This window comes from Gavialis gangeticus, unplaced genomic scaffold, assembly GCF_001723915.1.
Source record: "Gavialis gangeticus isolate Ggan-Ray unplaced genomic scaffold, GavGan_comp1, whole genome shotgun sequence".
In the NCBI taxonomy this organism is placed as follows: domain Eukaryota; kingdom Metazoa; phylum Chordata; order Crocodylia; family Gavialidae; genus Gavialis; species Gavialis gangeticus.
Window position 1 is genome coordinate 83,948,071 of NW_017729031.1, and position 18,226 is coordinate 83,966,296.

The 18,226-nt window shown below is 43.9% G+C and overlaps 1 protein-coding gene across 1 annotated transcript in view; it reads left to right on the forward strand.

Moving 5' to 3' along the window:
- The window catches only part of COL6A1 (collagen type VI alpha 1 chain), an 87,267-nt gene that overhangs the window by 66,226 nt on the left and 2,815 nt on the right, over window positions 1–18,226 (forward strand). The window contains exons 23-34 of the mRNA XM_019523273.1: window positions 1,949–1,999; window positions 2,093–2,128; window positions 2,809–2,871; window positions 5,978–6,043; window positions 7,493–7,528; window positions 8,319–8,355; window positions 10,927–10,935; window positions 11,860–11,993; window positions 13,151–13,260; window positions 15,921–16,104; window positions 16,586–16,760; window positions 17,924–17,953. Of these exons, the coding sequence (XP_019378818.1) occupies window positions 1,949–1,999; window positions 2,093–2,128; window positions 2,809–2,871; window positions 5,978–6,043; window positions 7,493–7,528; window positions 8,319–8,355; window positions 10,927–10,935; window positions 11,860–11,993; window positions 13,151–13,260; window positions 15,921–16,104; window positions 16,586–16,760; window positions 17,924–17,953 (931 nt within the window). The remainder of the gene's footprint in view (window positions 1–1,948; window positions 2,000–2,092; window positions 2,129–2,808; window positions 2,872–5,977; window positions 6,044–7,492; window positions 7,529–8,318; window positions 8,356–10,926; window positions 10,936–11,859; window positions 11,994–13,150; window positions 13,261–15,920; window positions 16,105–16,585; window positions 16,761–17,923; window positions 17,954–18,226) is intronic.

Below are 18,226 nucleotides of genomic sequence, written 5' to 3' on the forward strand. Positions count from 1 at the left end.
TGGGGGGGGGGGGGCAACCAGGGAGGGGCAAGTGTTGTGACCACAGCAGCAGCTGATTGCATTGCTGCAATGGGGACTACAGCAGCTGGTGTTGTCCCAGGCATTGAATGGCTGCCCATGGCGTGAAGCTGCCTAGTTATTCCTGTGAAGTCAGCTCTAGAAGCTAGACACCAGTTTTGCTTTGTGGGATGTAGGGATTTGGGAGAGAAGAGTCTAAACAGAGCCATATTTAAAGTAGGAGAGAGACAAAAGAGAGACTCAGCACCCAACACAGTGCACAACTTTGGGTTTGCTTTTTCTTTAAAATCACATGCGTGTCCTAGAAAGGGTGCACTAGAATCAGTTACTTTACCAACCATCTGTCCATTAATTTCCAAGCTTTGAATATTTTGTAGTAAAAGTCCATAAGCCAGCACTTAGCTTGGGGTTTTTGTCTGTGGCTGTAGTTTCCACAGAAAATGAGTCATTAGAAATGCAATCTCTGGTTCAGGAGACAGAGAAGGTTTTTCCCCCACCCCCTTCCATAGCTCAACCACAACATTCCCTCTCTCCTTTTATTTCTTTTCTTTTCTTTTAAACTTTTCCCATCCTGTTTCTGAGTTTTGTTTACATATAACTGCAGCCAGCATTTCTGTTAATTACTATGTAAGAATTAGAAGTCTGATATCTTGCAGTCTTTGTCTGGAGCCTTTGAAGAATTCCAGTATGCACATCTTCACATTATTCATTTAGATAATAAGGTTCTGTCCTAACCCAGATGAAGAAGTGACCCTTCTGACTCCCATGTTTTCCAATGGAAGAAACATTAATTGTATAGTAGCGTAGTGTCACTGCCTTTTAAAAATGCATCATTCAATGTTCTAGAGCATATCTAAGTAAGACAAGTCTTGCCTCTGAATATACGTTCCAATAAACAGCCCAAAGGTCTGATATATGTAGGTTTTATTTTTAATTGATTATGAAGCACAATGGCGCTCTTAAAATGATTGTGTTAAAACAGCACTGGTGGGTCCAATGCTTGTTCTCCGGGTGATTCCAGATCAAAACCCTTTGGCTTGCAAGTAAGAATATATTTTTTTCTAATCCCAACACTGGGGAATCGGGCTGGAAATCTGAAAGTCAGGCTGTGTTCACTCCATCTGAGACCCCCCAGCAAGAACAGAGATCGGAACTTAGCTAGCACTTCTAGGAAATGTGAACTGCAGAAGAACCTAGCGAGACCTCTTGGAACAGGATTTCCTCTGTATTGCAAATGGCTGCAAAATGATTGCAGATAGTGGAGTGAGTAGGTATGACAGGGTGTGCACCAAGGAGTAGATCCTATCAAGGAGATGTCACTGTGTTGGAGTTGCTTTTCTGACAATTATCATACATTAGTATTCTGGAAGGGAATCTCAAGGAAATAAAGAGAATGTGTATTGATGCGAACGAGTAAAATGTTATCTTTATATACTCTTAGGGCATACAATGCCTGTATTCTACCAGCCTTTGAAGAACAAGTTCAAATTATGCTTTTCATGTCAGATTCTTTTACAAAAAACAAGTTGCTGTCCATCTGAAGCTTGTAATTTGTTTCCTGCTGTATAGAAAAGCTTTGAGAGCCTTCTCTTAGATGAGGCTCTTAAGACATGTGATTCATATCCCTGATGAAAATTGTTACACAGGAGAAATTATGGTTAAATGATGGTTGGCTTGCCATTGAGGACTTTCATCTTTTCCATCCAGACGGTAAGACTCTAAATGGAGCAGACACATAGGGAAATTAGTAAGGGCCTGTGTTTCCATGATCCAAACCAGTGAAAAGTGTGATATCCTATTGAAGATGAAATGGGTACTCTGTGGAAGGCTATTGGTAGACAGCAGCTTGCTGAAAATGGTATGATACTACTGGTAATCAAGTGAATTGTTTTGGTGTTGACATCTCACTTATTTTTCTCTTTACTATTAGGGAGAAGATGGCTTTCCAGGAAATGGCACAATTGGTTTTCCTGGCTTACCAGTGAGTTTCTTTTGCTATCCAGAAAATATTGGGCAATCACTTACAGTTCTGGTGTTCCTCTAGTTTAACACACTGTCTTCCTATCCTTCCCAGGGTTATCCAGGGGACAAAGGAAATCCTGGCATTAATGTAAGTATGCTTCCGGCTCTCATAGTTAAGCAGCGAGCTTTGCATGTGCATTCTGGCTATGCCTGCTAGGATTTTTCACAGCTCGCCATTGGCTTCCAGAGCCTGTTGGCTTCCCATTCTATGAGATGAACCTCCCAAAGTGGTCTGACCTGCCTGCCTTGCTCATTTGAAATCCCATTTTCCTAAAAGTTTGAAATATCTCCTTTCACCTTTGTGCTTATGCTATGTGGAGACATGTAAGTGTGTGCATTATATGGGATTCTTTTTCTGGTGTAACTTGTCATAATGTTAGTAGACATCAGACTAGTTCTGGGGTGTGTATTTCTCAGATGCACTTTTGTGGCCTGCATTGGTAGTGAGAAGTCCTGTTTGGTGCCAGTTGGAGAGGTAGCCATGAAAAAGGAACACTGATGCCTAGATGAACAATAATATTGACCCATTAGTTTTGCAGCAGCTAATCGGAGTGCTTTGTACTGATTAGCATTACCTCTGCATTGACTGTATAATATAGAAACTACCTATCTCAAGAAGATATTGTTTTTGTAACTGGGCATTATGAGACTAAAACAAATCTCTGACTCCCCAAGGAGTATCTGTTCTCCCACAATAGGCTAAGGAGTGGACATGTTACTCAAACACCTGAATTTTTATTGAAAAGTGTTATTGTTGTCAATTTTCAGGGCACAAAGGGATATCCAGGTCCTAGAGGCGATGAGGGAGACGCTGGAGAACCTGGGACTGATGTGAGTAAAGAGTGAGATCAATATCACTTCCTATGTTAAGCTGAATCATTTCCTGAAAAGAACATGGTCCAGAAGTTTTGCTCCTATTCTATAACTTCCAGTCATGCCCCTGACATGCTCTAAAAATATGTAACATCATTTTGTTCAGACATTATATGCTGCCAAATAGTTTGGGGGTTGAGGTGGGTACTGTATCTAGATCTGTTTTTTTCTGTAAGAAAAAAAAATCATAACTGACAGACTGGAAACCTGGTGCCAATATTCTCCTTCAGATAGCTTCATCCTGAAGCCAAGGACCCTATAAGTGTGCCAGAAGCAGATGTCACTGGTGATGTACCTGAATGTAGGTTTGAATAGACAGGAAGCTTGGCAAGCTAACAACTGAGTATACTGTATCACAGGAGAAGCAGATAGTTGACAGAGTGTGAAACTAGCTGTCTCAACATAGCAATGGCTGAGAACATCAGTCATGTGGTCTAAGTCTTAAAATAAATGAATGAAGATGGAACATGTTCAAGTACTTGTAAGTGAAGAACCATGGAGCAGTACCAGTACCTCCTAACAGGGTTGTGGCCATTGCCGAGCTTCTCATGTGGAGGAACCATATGGAAGAGAGCAAGAATATTCTTTCTCATTTTCATTTCAAGAGCATAAGGAAGTAAAGAAGCCTGAGCAATTTATCCCCCCTTCCCCAGCACCAGCACACATGGCTGGCTTAAACTCTGAAGAGGCATTTGTCTTGTAAGTGAAGAATAAAAAATTCCTTGTTTAAGTATCCTTACCAGATAGGTAGGGCAGCCACTGCTAGCTATGTTCTGCTACGTTCTCTTAAGGCATTACATTGGGATGTTACGTTTAGCACTTCCTGTTATTATATGTATCCTTGCCAGAGAGAGGTAAAGGCCTTCCTGGAACGTATGCTAGAAGGGATCATTTCAAGCTGAGCAGTGTAGCTTGCAGTGCCATAACTGCTCTCAGAATTGTTTTTAAACCTGTGGCACATCATGTACTCTACCAATAGCTTAAGGGAATACAGTTTATATATGTTGCCTGTGAAGTGAGTATTTTTTTGAAAGGGCCCTTCTGGCAAGATGCTGAAACCGTACTATCTCACCCAGGAGGAACTTTATGACTGGTAATACTAGTTGTGGAAGTGTTCCTCTTGTATCAGCAGCCACGATGACAGGAGTGTTCACTTTATGTTCCTAGTAATAGAAGAGTATAGTGCACCCCCTTGTACTGTCCCTCAGGTCTGGAGCTGAGCTGCAAAGCAATATTTGCAAAGGAAAATCTAAAGGTAATTACAGTTTTGGATGTTTGCGTCTTCTGCAGGAAACTGCAATTCAGCCCCTTAGAAGCAATCCTGAAGTTTTGGAAGCACATATATGGGCTGGGACTGCTTACCCAGCCAGCATGATCTAGGGGCACACTGGCACCTTGTTTGGTTATGCCAGAGCCAAAGATTAGAAAACAAATGTAGAAAGCATTGGGACTGAAGACAGTAAAACTGACTGTGGGCTCAGAACTGTCACATGCTCAGCCTAATAGCTCAATAGCAGCCAGGCATCCCTGTCCTGAGAGCTGGTTCCCTTACAGCCTCACAGCAGACAGAAAAAGTGTCATACTCAAGTTCACTGGTGTTTCCCCTGTGGGGCTTCTTTCTCTGAAGGTAAGCTTCGGAAAGCAGCCTGGCCAAGAAGAAAATCCCCCGATTGAAAAAGAGACGAGCCTGCTCTCTGACTGTTTATTGTTTTCATTTAGATGTTTAAGAGACGCCTATGCAAAGCTCAGCCATCAAGTGCAAGTGTTTAAAAATACACACTTCCATTTAGCCCAGTGGCCAAACTAGACTTTCCAGATTCACTAGAAGTCCTGCTGGTGTGTCTCACCATACTGTTGTTTCATATCCATCGAAAAATACAGCACAGAGGATTCTCTGTCCTGACACAACAGTGCTATGTATCATGCATGGCTTTACACATCTCAGCTTTCATTACTGAAGTTTCCAGATAGCATTCTACTGCCACAGCTCTAGTGCATTTCATTCTAGTCTAGTTCTAAATAGTTCAAAGTTTTATCTTTGAAGAAACAGTATCTTTGCAGTTCCAGTTGCACTGAACTTAATGGGTGTGTTTGCTAGTTGCCCTGGAATCCTAGGTCTTTTGAAAAATCATGGAAAAACTTCAGGATTACCCCTTCTATTTTTCTGATAGCAAGGTTGTTCACCTACAATAGGTGACAATGGCTGTGTGTACATGGGACACTTACTTTGCCAAGTATCATCATTTTCAAATATACCACTCTGCTCCATGCAGGCTGTCTCCTAAACCAGAAATATTGGTGCCACATTCATGTGGTGCTCAATGTTTATGAATGACAATGTCAGTTAGCCTATGACATGCAAAAAAGCAACCTGTGTTGTTTCTCCTTTTTCCATTCACTTGTGGGCAATTGACATTTTGGAATACGGTTGTTCATGGCTCTCAGTTTGAATCGTAACTATTAAGCTAGGATTCAATACAATACATGGAACCCAACTTTGAAATGTAAAAAAAAAATGTGGATCGGTATAGCCAGGTATCTGTTTGATCAACTTTGGACCTGTTTGAGCAATATTCTTTGGCAAACTTCACTGACAGAGCTAGATCAAACTACTTTTATCAGTGGCTGTGTTGGAAAAACCTAAAGACCCACCCAGCTACCATTAAACATGCTAGTAACTGCCTTGAGTTCACTGGGGATAGGAACTTGTAGAGCTCCTAGATACAGGCACTGGCCCCTAATCTATTTGTTCTTTGCTTTGTTTGTCTTTTCCACATATTATAAAAGCATACTAATAACTGAGAAGGGCCCAAACTTTGTCATACATATGCTATCAATCTATTGCCATAAGTGCTTGTCAGTGACAGTAAAGGATGCACCCTTTAGATAATAAGTTGGCCTTTTAGATGGAGGAGATGTATTGACAAAACTTTGGCCATTTAATGAATGGGGACCCAAGTCACTCCTTCTCCAAAAATCCGGTGGAAATGTTTCTATAATTCAGCGGAATTGACATGGCTGTTTCAATCCACTCATGCAATAATGGCTTGTTCTTCTCTTGTAGAACTTAGTGCCTGGTGACAGAGGTCCCAAAGGAGCAAAAGGTCACAGAGGTCCTGAAGGACCCCCAGTAAGTATCAACGTTTTGTGGAAGAGTTTGCACTGGAAAACACTTCTTATTGAAATAGACAGAGCTTCTAGGAGTTCTGACTACTGAGAATTTTCTGATTAGATTCTTTACACACGCTGACTGTAGCACGCAAGCCTGGTTGAAAGAGGTTGTTGTCATGGGCATCAACTGCTAAAGCTTTGCCCAGTTATGCAGCTCTGTGAAATCCAAAGTAGACACTTTAGGCATGTCCGTAGTATGCCAGATGGCACAAGAGAGCACCACTGCAAAACATGCCACACCCATTTGCTCCTACTCAACACATGGCATATGCCAAAAATGTTGTCATGTAGCTGCTTTCTGGTACCCACACAGGGGATGCCAGCACACCTCTAACAGTGACCACATGACATTTTTTGGCATACATAACAGAAGTGAGTGGGCAGTAACATTCTCTAGTGCCATGCGATGTAGTGTAGACATGCTGAATTGGAGCCAAGCAAAACTCAGAATTTCACCCTATGGGCAGTTCTGCTATGTTGACATCTGCTTCCATCACAAATCAAGAGAAAAAGCTGACACAGCAGATTTTATATTTTGTTTGACACAATATTCTGTTTTATCTGAAAAGGTAGAAAATTTTTATTTCAAAATTTTTTATCAAAACAAAGCTTGCCAGCCCTCTCAGGACCATAAGTTTCATGTCAAGTCAGTACACCAAGAGACAGTACTCCAACTTTAGCACATGGCCATTTGGGGACCAGATGTTGTTATTCTCCTCCTTGGGCATCTCAGTAGAACTACAGAGCCTTCTTGCTGCTCTCTTGGTTCACCAAAATAGTTAACGCTTGTTAGTTTTCTTGTGGTAATAGCATATTTTGTCAGTGAAGATGTCCTGCTCAGTGGCCTATCTTTGGGGCCATTTAAGGAGTGGAAGTGACAGACTCTGAAGAAAGGCCAGGAGTCCTATCTAGCCAGGAGCCAGCTGCAATAGCAGGAAAGCAGCATGTGAGAGAGGAAGAACACTCTTGGATCAGCCAAAAGTGAAGAGGATATTTGCCTTCTTATCCAGTGTAACTCTACCGGTCTTAATCACACTTTCCTGGCATCCTCTCAGATTAAACTCTTGTCAATTGAACTAGTACACAGAAGTTGGGCGGGGGGGGGGCTTCCCTGGCAAATAGTTTGAATGGTGCCTCCCCCACCCTGCCCAGGTAGAGTGTTTTATGAGACTGCTTCCAATAATGTACCTTATAACTGTCCCCAGCCCTTTCCCACACACAGCTCCATGACGTGCGCAGAAGACAGATGTACCTGCTTGAAGTAGAGCCTCATGAGCTGAAACCCTAGCCTAGAGGGAAAACTACTTTTCCAGACTCTGCTTTCTGTTACTTAACAGATAGTCCAAAGATAACTGCAAATGGCACCGGTTCCTCTCTTAATCTTCCTTTTACTGTTTTCCTTTGACAGGGACCTCCTGGACCCGGGGGGCCTCCAGGGCCAGATGTGAGTGAAAGAGATTTTGTACACTTTCTTTTTAATTTCCCCCATCTGTTTTCAACTGCCCTTGGCTAAAGCACTTCAGAAAATGTATTCCTGTAGGACAGCAGCAAACAGAAAGAAGTTCCCAGGAGGGTTTACATAAACTCTAGACACCTTCAGGAGGCGAAGCCTAGTGATGTCTTCTGGATCACTGTCCCAATCCAAGTTCCCTGACAAAATGAAGGAAACAAATCCACTCTGAACTGGTGGAACTGGAAACCCATTTGTTCAGATAGGGTTATGGGCTTGTGTTTCATCTCCTGATAAAGGCAGAGCAAATGCAAAATTTTGCATTTACCATGAATGTCATGGAATCTGCCTGCACAGGGGAATTGACTCTGATTTTTCAGAGATTATTGATGACTTCATACACTGATAAGCTTGCAGTATGTGCTGTGATCAAGGCACAATTTCCAGTCCCGTAATTACTGGATACAAGAACAAATGACCACCCGTGCCTAGTGCTCCTGCATGTAAAGCAAGATGGAAGCTGCCATGGATGGCCATAGCAACAGGTTTTACCAGTTTTCAGCAGAGTACTGGCTCTCACCTGCTGTGGGCTCAGTACTATTCTTTGTGACATTTGTATTCAAATCTAATCCCCATTTCCTGCTTTCCTAGGGTTGAACTTTGAGAAAACAATGCCCAACTCTGGAGACACCGATGCTTACTGGATAGCAATCCCCCTCTTGTTAGTCCTAGGGAATGAGGAAGTCTTTTCTTGGCCATTCAACTTTTTTTCCTTTGTTTTTAGGAATGTGAAATTTTAGACATCATAATGAAAATGTGCTGTGAGTATGTGTTCCTTTGCTCTATGCTAGTCAAACAGAGGCAGTTTGTTAAACTAGTTAGCACATACAGCCTAGCCACCCAAAAGACTGAGCTAGAAGTATCCTTTGGGTTACGCAATAAAAGCCCTTTTGAAAACTTGTGACACTACAGAAAGAGCCTGGTTTTGCTGGGTCTGGAAAAGGAAATGAGAGAATTTTTTTTTAATATTTTGGTATTAAATTTTTCACAGACAAAGGCCTGCCATTCTTCTACAATACGACTCCTAGGGCATGTCCAGATGTACATGGACGTTTGGTTCCCTGGGGATAACTAGTGGTGGTATACCTTGCGCCACCACTTCTTGTCCCCAGGGAACGCCTGTGTCACATGCACTTTGGCACCTGGTAAGTTGCCTGGGGTGGCATAGGGACAGCTGGGGACAACACTGTGCTGGCCCCAGCAGCCTTACCTGTGGTTCTGGGGGCTTTCTGGACCTGCAACCATGGTGATCCTGCCGGGCACAACCTGGCCACCAGCTGCAATGCGGCTCTGAGCGGCCCAGCTCTGCTTTTTAGCAGCACATGCTGCCCAAGTGTGCACTGCTTCAGGGTTTTTTTCTGATTTTTTTTTTTTTTTTTTTTTTTTTTTGACCCCTGGATATCCAGGGGTCAAAAAAAAAACATGGGAAAAAAATCAGATCAGCGCATGCTTGGGTGGCATGCCCTTACAGCGCAGAGAACTCTGAACTGTGTGGTATGGCCACTGGAAATGTGTTTGTAGCACCACATACCGCGTGACTGCACTCATCTGGACGCACCCCTAGAGCAGAAGCTGGCTGCTTTGCTTGGCTCTGTGTAGGTGGACCAAACTCTCTGGCTCGGGAAAAGTTGTTCAGTGCTCTAAGCCTGAGTGCGAGAAGAGTCCTATTGCATTGTGACAAACAGACAGTCATGATGCCCTTAGGCCCATGCCAGCATGCTGCAGAGAACAGCTCTGTGCTAGCGTCAGATCAACTATATTGAAATAGCACTTGAGGCGGTAAGGCATCCTAATTTTCATGCACTTTCTTCTCTTGGGATGGAAGGAAATATTACTTGCTAGTGGTAAATCATTTTCTCATTAAATGAGTCATCTAAAGTAACTGGAAGTCCCTGCTGTAGCCTATTTTCAACCCACAATGAAATGTAGAACTGCTAGTCACTGCCAGTGGTTCAGAGGCACAGAACTAGGCGTGGTTCCCATCCAGTATGCCATCTGATTGAGGCATTGCAGCTCAGCTTTGCAGGATCTAAAACTGCAGCTGGCAAAGCAGCTGTAAGCCAAGCTCTGGACCCCAGCTTTCAGAACTTAATTTTAATATCACACATGCAAAGGCTGGGGAATGAACATGCTTAATTGCTGCAGTTGCACGCACAAATCATGAATTTGCATTTGCACCTCCCAGTTAGACATACATAAATTCCAGAATTGCATATGCATACCGGATTTGTTAACTCATGGTAATTGTACAGTCAATTACATGCACAGCTGGTCATGCAGTTTTTAATTGTACAATTTTTCAGCTGACTTTTGAAAATCAAGCCCTAAATATTTTTCACTGCAAAAAGGATTTTAACATCTGGAACAAGTTATCCAGAGAGGTGGTGGAATCTCAGTCCTTGGAGGTTTTTAAGACCCAGCTAGACAAAGCCTTGGATGATGACATAGTTGGGGACAGTCCTCCTTTGAACAAAAGGACTAGATGACCTCCTAAGGTCCCTTCCAACCCTAATTTTCTATGATCTCTATGTTAACAGCCAGTGTAATTTTGTATACTTGTGACTGAGGAAAGGTAATGCTGCTTTCCATGCATATGGTGCTAAAGAATCGTGGTCAGCAGACATTAATGAATTGCCAGGGGAGTCACAGTATTTGGGGAGCTGAAACTGGTCTTTGCCATGTAATTCACTTAACCTTTCTGGGTTAATCCTATATTTATATTTAAAAAGTCATAAATCAACATGTCTAAGAATAGAATGTGGCTACATATATTGTTTCAAACCTCCTACCACCTCATGCGCACTAAGCTGCAGAATGTGATAAAGAGATCATATTTAGAAAAGGTTTCAGTGCATTCTAACAATATATTATTGTTTTGTTAGAACTAGCATTTCCCAACTTGTGTTCAGCCCAAAGAAGTACACCATCTCTTCCAAAATGTCTTCCCTTTAGAAAATGATTGCCCAGTCCACTGAGCTGCAGACACATGTTTGGATACTCCCTGGGAGATATTTTGCTGTGCTACTATGTCACGTAATATATGCTCCATACATACATGAGAGAGCCTCTCAACCTATACGTTATAACCCATTTTGTCTGGCTCCTTCATGAGACTGCACTGAGGAAAGATACTGAACATCCAGGGTCTGAACCTTGGAGCCCTTTTTAAATATATCAAACGTGAGATATTTCTCCTTGAAGGAGAAATGCTTCAACTGTGCAAATCCCTCATGCTGTGATACTGTACTACAGACAGTCTGAATTATTGTGGGAGAAAACATGCAGTATGTTATGTTTAAACATCCTCTCTCTTTCTTTCCTTTCTCCTCCAGCTTGCTGTGGTAAGTGTCATTTTACAAATGTATTAAGAAGGTTTTGCTAGTTCTTTTTCTTGTTTTCAACCCACCTTCCTTCCTGTACCCACAATCACTAGCTAGGCAATGAAATCTTGTAGTATGGAATGAGCTGTGAGAACACAGAAAAAAAAGAACCAAGGATGAACTGAATTGGGAAAAGCCTGGGTGGGACGACGACAGTATTTGGAAGGCTTCAAGGCCTTGCACATATATTTGCTGGCTGGAGGAAAATAACCATCCAACTGACCCATGCCAACAATGCTTTAGGAAATCATTCCCCACCCTTTCTGTACTTGCAAGTGAATCAAGTACTGTACATGTTTTAAATCCAGAGCTACCTCCAACTCCCAAACCCTGCAGGGAGGGGAGAGTTGCAATTTAACTTCCCATAAAGTCTTGATGGACTGGGTAAGAATCCAAAGGCATTGGGGTACTGCCCAGGGAGAACTGAGCTGCTTCATCAAACCCAGATGGCACAACCATTTTCTAGCTGAGTTGGCTTATTAACTTATGCTTGCAGCATACCAACCTTACTTTTGTCTCTTTTGGAAAGAAATGAGGAGCCTTTAGATGAGATTCTTTTTAAACCTGATTAGAGGAGTTTTGTAGACCCTTGTCCTTTTTTAAAATGCTACGTCCATTTTACATAATGTGTAAAGCACAGAAGGGTCAGAACAGGCTTTTGAGTAATCAGTAGGAAAAACAGCTAAATAAATCTCCAAATATATGTTCAGTGATTTCAGTGCTTTCTTTTGTGTTGCATCTTCTGTAGCAGCAAGACAAACACATCCTTCTGGATGCAGCAGAGTCCTCTGCTTGCTTGTGTAATCTATACTGAAAAGTATTATGCTATACTAAAATGGCTAAGGCATATAAAACTAACCCCTCTCACCTTGTTCCTTGCTGCAGAGTGCACATGCGGCCCTATCGATCTTCTTTTCGTATTGGACAGTTCAGAGAGTATCGGCCTGCAAAACTTCCAGATTGCCAAGGATTTCATCATTAGAGTCATTGACAGGCTGAGTAAAGATGAACGTGTAAAGGTGAGCTTTTTGCATGCCACCAATGTGTACTGTGTCCAGAATGGGAAGTCCTTGGCTGTACAGGTAGGGCTGGCCAGCTGACAATCATTCTACTTTTTAGAAAATGTTGGGGGTCATGACCATTGTTTTCATTCTCTGCAGGTTCAGAGACAAGGCCTTTGAAATAATGGGGGAAGGGGGGAGAGAAGAGGCAGAGAGAGAGAGAGACCCATGCCAGAGGGATTCCAATATTAGACTGTATATAGACCCCACCTAGGATGTGAGAGACCCAAGTATGAGCTCTCATTCTGCCTGGTTTGAAACACAGGCTGGAACCAAGTCCTAGATGAGCATGCGAGCCACTAGGCAATAGAATCATTCTGCACTTCTCTCACTTTTTGGAGCTATTCAACTATGTGCCAGTAATTAAATATTCAGACTTGCAACTAAATATGACCAGAGACAGATGATCACTCTATTGCTTATGGATTAGGGGACTTGTCTGGAAAATGCAGGTTCATATCTCTGCTCTAAGTCAGGGAACCCCATTACAAGGCCTGTGTCTAGCACAATAGGTGAGTGCCCAAGCCACTGAGATGTTAGCTATTCTGGAAATGCCATTATAGGCCTAAGAATATATTATAAGAACTGGTATGTTTCCCAGAAGCACTTAATCTTTGACAGAAAATGAGTTTCTCTGAAAATGTCTTAGCTGCTGCAGCACCCCTGGCAATGTAATCCAAATCCTATCCAAAGTTGCTCTAAGGTATGACAAGGGCAGACTAAAATTAGGGGAAGCACAGAGGTGGTTTAAAGATACTTTTCCCTACCTTCATCTCTTACTTGCACTGAGCCCAGCTTGGCCAAAATGGAGGAGGATTGGAAGGGATTACCCCTGAATGCTAACAGAAGTATAGACCTGGAACTACAGAAACAAGCCCTCTATGCTCCCAGAAGGGTATGAGCCTGCTTGTGAGACTCTTCTTCCGTTCATGCTCATTCAGTGACAAACTCTAGGACTTTGTAAGCAGATCTAGGCATCACAGGCACAAAATGAGTTACAGGTTGGATTTTTTCTGGACTCCTCAGGGTCCCATGCCAGCCCCAGGGGATATGTTGCCTTCTTACTAACATTTGGCTCAAGAACTTCCATTTTGTTTCCAACCATTGTTCAACAGTTTGAGGCTGGGGAGTCACAGGTGGGCGTTGTGCAGTACAGCCATGACAACACCCAGGAGCTGGTGAAAATGGGTGATGACAACATTGGAAACATCGGAGCCTTGAAGCAGTAAGTCTGAGTAGCTGCATGTCCATCAGAGGTCAGCTATGTGCCCTATTTGAGTGGTTATGTATCTGCATATAATGCTGCTTGTGCCTCTGGATTGATGAGTTCTGACAGTGTAGAGACTGCTGAGCACTCTAAGAGTGCATATCGATTAGGGCTGTGCGAAATTTCACTGGCCGTTTTGTTTTGACACTGCTTCGACTCATTTCGAGGTTGAAACCACAAAATCAAAACAAAACAAAGGTCGTCGAAATAGCCTCGAAACAAAACAAGGCTAGTCAAAACATTTTGAAAGTCGAAACGTTTCAACCATAGCCCTGGGGATGGGAAGTCAGTCCAGCTGGGCTGCCGCCCCATCCCCAGCAAAATGTCAAAACGGAAAGGAACAGCTGTTTCGAGTCAAAATGAAATTCGAAATGGAACGCTGTTCCCTCGAACCATCAAAACTGAAGACAAAACAGCGCCGTTTTGCACGGCCCTTATATCAATGACTCACAAATTGCATCTTATTGTTTGCACATTGCAGCCATTGCCCAAGATTGGTACATAAGGGAGGCACAACCCCCACAGAAGATTCCAGAGATTAACATGTAATCTTACAGGCCAGCAGGGCATGATTCGGGTTGACCCCTGTGTCACCTTATGAAAAGAAGCACTGTGGGTTCCCATACTCATCAGCTCATATCTTTGCTAGGCCTCGTGTGGTAAAACAAGTGTCTTTATCTTGATTTGGGAAGCAATCTGGCATTGTTTCCTTTCATTTTCACTCTCATGGAGGCCTAGTCATGTTTCATTTATGAAGGGCCACATCACACAGGACACTTAGAAGGTTGGAGACTCTGGTGCAAACCCTGGGTTGGAACCAAAAACTTGACGATTGTCAGTTCCAGCCTCTGCGCTGCACCAGATGTTTGAACCAGCTCTCGTGCATGCTGGGGGTGGGACTGAAAATCAGCGGATTGTCAGTCTCAGTCCCAGCACCACACCAAAACCAATTCAAGATGCTGGTGAGGTGTGAGGGATGGGATTAACAATCAGCCATGTAGTCTGGGCATCAGAGGGCATCTCACCATGTCATATTCCTTTGAAACATCCTTGATTGCCAGTCGCAGTGCAATCACTCATATGATACTGGTTTGGTGGCTTTCACCAAACTAGCTGAATTCATGGAGAGTCTTGAGTTCCAGCTTGCAAAGATGCCCTGCCTGCTAGATACCTTCCCCACTCGCCTCACTTGGATGTCTTCCACAGCATAGTTAGCTTGAAAGTGTCAGTAGGTGCACTTGACTTACTCTTACTGGAGGCACTCATGGAATTCAGATGGGTGGGAGGTGACAGCAACCAACAGCCAAACTACGTTTTTGGTAGGAAGCCAGTAGAGGTGCCAAGAGCTGCAGGATCTTTCCAGACTCTTCTTGGGGGATATTGGATGGGATTTGCCCCCTCAAACCTCAGAGTGCCAGGTTCAATCCAGAGAGCTAAGGTGCTCCTCAGACTGTCTCCATGCAAGGCACTGGGCCTCTACACCAGCCACATGCTCACCTGCTGCTCCCCCAAACTCTGACTGCCCCTGAGAACTCCTTAAAAGGGGTAAGGGGCATAGCATGAAGGGTATCTACAAGGCAACAAGTGCAGCCTCCATTATATTGGCATCCCTGTGGAATCCCCACGGTGCAAGGAACATATAGATGCCCAGGCCCATCTTTGTGGGGTATAACTCTGAAGCAGCAGAGGAAAGGATTGCAGAAACTGCTCTGCTACACAAACCAGCAGGGCATAATCACATACGTTCCTGTGCTCTGCATGTTCCTTCTGCCCTGCACTCTATAGAGCTCCTCTCTGGAAAGCAGCAGCAACAGGCTGCCCTATGGTGATACACACCAGGCCAGTTATGCTACTGTGATTGTAACAGTAGGCTCATACCTCTGTCCCCAGTGAGCCAGAGGAGATGGGGACAGGCTCTTCCAAAGTACAAGATTGCCAGTGGGTGGCATATTATTTCCTTTGAGTGGGCATAGTCCCCATCTATTGCATATATCTGCACTGCTCACTGCAGCCCCATTTAGCAGCATATCCAGTCAGAAAGAGGGTTCTCTTTGACAGCTTGTCCGAGTCTCGAGTGGCAGCCATGCCCATAGATACTCACCTGTTGTGTGATACTAAGTACTGTATGTGATACAGTATCACTGAATACACCAGCATGCATTTGCCACAGCTACTCTACCATTGTACATGTTATTTGTTATGCCAGTAGAAGCTAAGCCTGTAACTCATGCCAGTAGAAGCTCCTGCAACTTAACTAATCGGGTACCTGAATTTGAACCAGTTGTGGAAGCAGGATTCAAGCTGTATGGGTCCCTGGCATGTGCATGCATGTAATGCCCAAGTCCCTGAGGTGGCTTTCACCCACAAAATTAACTGAGAGTGGCTCTCAGATTTTCTGGCAAACTGAGCCAGAACAATCCTTGTTCTCTGTGAAGAGGATTCTTTCTTTGTTGATGATATGGCCAGGAAGTAACTCTTCCTATCCCACACTACAAATGTTTCAGCCACAGCACTCGCTCAAGCCATGAAGACATTTGACTTCTATGACATTTGCAGCTGAGGACCATCTGGGAACTGGGGCCATTCAGTTTGAGCCTTATTTGCTGTTGTGCTTGCAGAGCTGTGAAGAACCTGAGGTGGATAGCTGGTGGGACCTACACCGGAGAAGCCCTGCAGTTCACCAAGGATAACCTGCTGTCACGGTTTACCACAGACAAGAGGGTTGCCATCGTCATCACAGATGGCCGGTCAGACACCCTGCGTGACACCGCCTCACTCTCCTCGCTCTGTGATGTCACCCAGGTAATGGGAAAGAGGACTGTCTGGGCCTGGACCTAGGCAGCCCTTTTTGCCTTATCAGTGAGGAAACGTGACGTGTGAGAGATTCCACAGTGCACGGGGGCAGGCTGGTTCTGAGCAGTAGCAACAGTCTGGCCCGAGGCAGGGTGAGCTTTCCCCCACATGCATGTACACGTACATCCAAAGAGCATGAGGAGCTGGTGTCGGTATTACTGGGGAGCAGTTGTTCATTAATGAGAGACTGTGGCTTCAGGCCTACACACGATCTCCATCTTCTGATTCTGCCTTTCTTCTTTTCCCTCCATACATGTCATCTTAGACCAAAACATTTTCAAGTCAGGGGCTGCATCTGTTTTCATAAAGCACCTAGCACCATATAAGCCCAGTTCTCATCTGCACTCTTTAGGCACTACTAGGATCTGAATAAATAACCAGGCATAACCAACAGGTTGGAATACCACAATAAGTTACTCTTATCTTGCAGGTGGTTTCTCTTGGGATTGGCGATATTTTCCGCACGGCCCCTAACTCTGAGCAGTTAGGGGTAATTTCTTGTCAAGGCACATCCCAGAAACCAGGACTATCTGTTCAAAGAGACAACTATGCTGAACTGTTAGAAGACAGTTTCCTGCAAAACATTACTGCACATGTCTGTAAAGGTAGGTTACCTCTTGTCTTTCTGGGGACAGTTGAAGTCAGCTAAGCTTTGGCTCTGGGCTGGTGCCTCAGAACTGGGAGCGCAGCAGGGGCAACAAGAAACATGAGCCAGGAGAGTGGCTGACCTAGCCTGACTGATGATTTGGCATGGGAGTGGCCCTGATGGCATCCCAGATGATTATGTTCTCAGTTAGTACCATAATGTCAGACATGGTGCGCTCTAAAGTCAGGATAAAAGTTCAGCCCTGATTTGAATGAATGAAGGGATTCTACCATTTCCCTTGCATTGCTGTAAGGACCAAGCCCACCCTGTGATATGGAGCCCACCTTGTGGAGGAGAAAGGAGAGAGTTGGTTTCCCACAGCCAGGGCAGGACAAGCTAGGTTGGCTGCCCCAATCTAAGTTTCAGGAACGAAGTCTACTGACAATGTCTGTTCGTACATCATAGCCCTACAGGTGTGTGTTCAGACCTCATCGTTGGATGGCATGGACAATGCCTGGAATGCAGTCCCATTCCTTTTGGAACAAAAGGAGATGTACATGGCAGCATGGTACTCCTCCTAGGCCATGCCAAAGCCATCCTGGCTTTGCTGCCTGTGAAGCTTACTTATTGCCGCCTAGAAATAACGTCAGAAGCAGTAAAGCCAGGAGACATCTGAAAAAAGGTGTGTGTGTGTGTGTGTGTGTTGGAAGGGGAAGGGTGCCAGTCAGTAGAAGCCTACTTTTTCTACTGACTGGCACCCTTCCCCACCACACACACACCTTTTTTCAGATATCTCCATTTTTTAAAAGGGTGACATTTGAGCAGATGAACTGAGGCATGTAATACTGGTATTCAGAGATATACCTTGAGTCATTCAATGGTACAGCAACATGGGATTGTGCAATAAGACCTGGTTAAAGGTGCTGGCATTCCACAATGACAGCACTACTGTGTTTATTGGTCACCAAAGGGCAGCAGGAAGTATCACATATCTGTTTTAGTGATAAATGCCCAGTAGCACCATTTTGAATTGTTTTTTATGATCTGGCTCCCTGCCTTTTGCTCTTGGGGTACCACCAACAAGCCATCTGCATCATATCCAGCAAGGTAGACCAAGCTAAGACATTTTCTGAGTGAGTGATAGCATTTAATATGATGTGTTTTGCTCCATTTCTTTTACAGAAAAGAAATGTCCAGACTACACCTGCCCAAGTGAGTATTTACTGTGAATGAAATGCATCAGAGGCAGGTGGGCAGGTTGGATTGCAGAGGTGGGGGAGTAATGTTACCTCTGCTGGAATCCAGGGAATCTGAGAGAGTGTTTCTGAAGAGAAAGAACCACCCAATAGGACCAGCATGGATACAAATCCTGAGTCTCAGACTAATTAATAGGTTTGCTGGGCTCTAATATTGAATAGTACTGAACAGTGTTGTGGTACTGGACAGAAGCAACCAAGTTTAGAATGACAGCAGCAATGGGAGAAC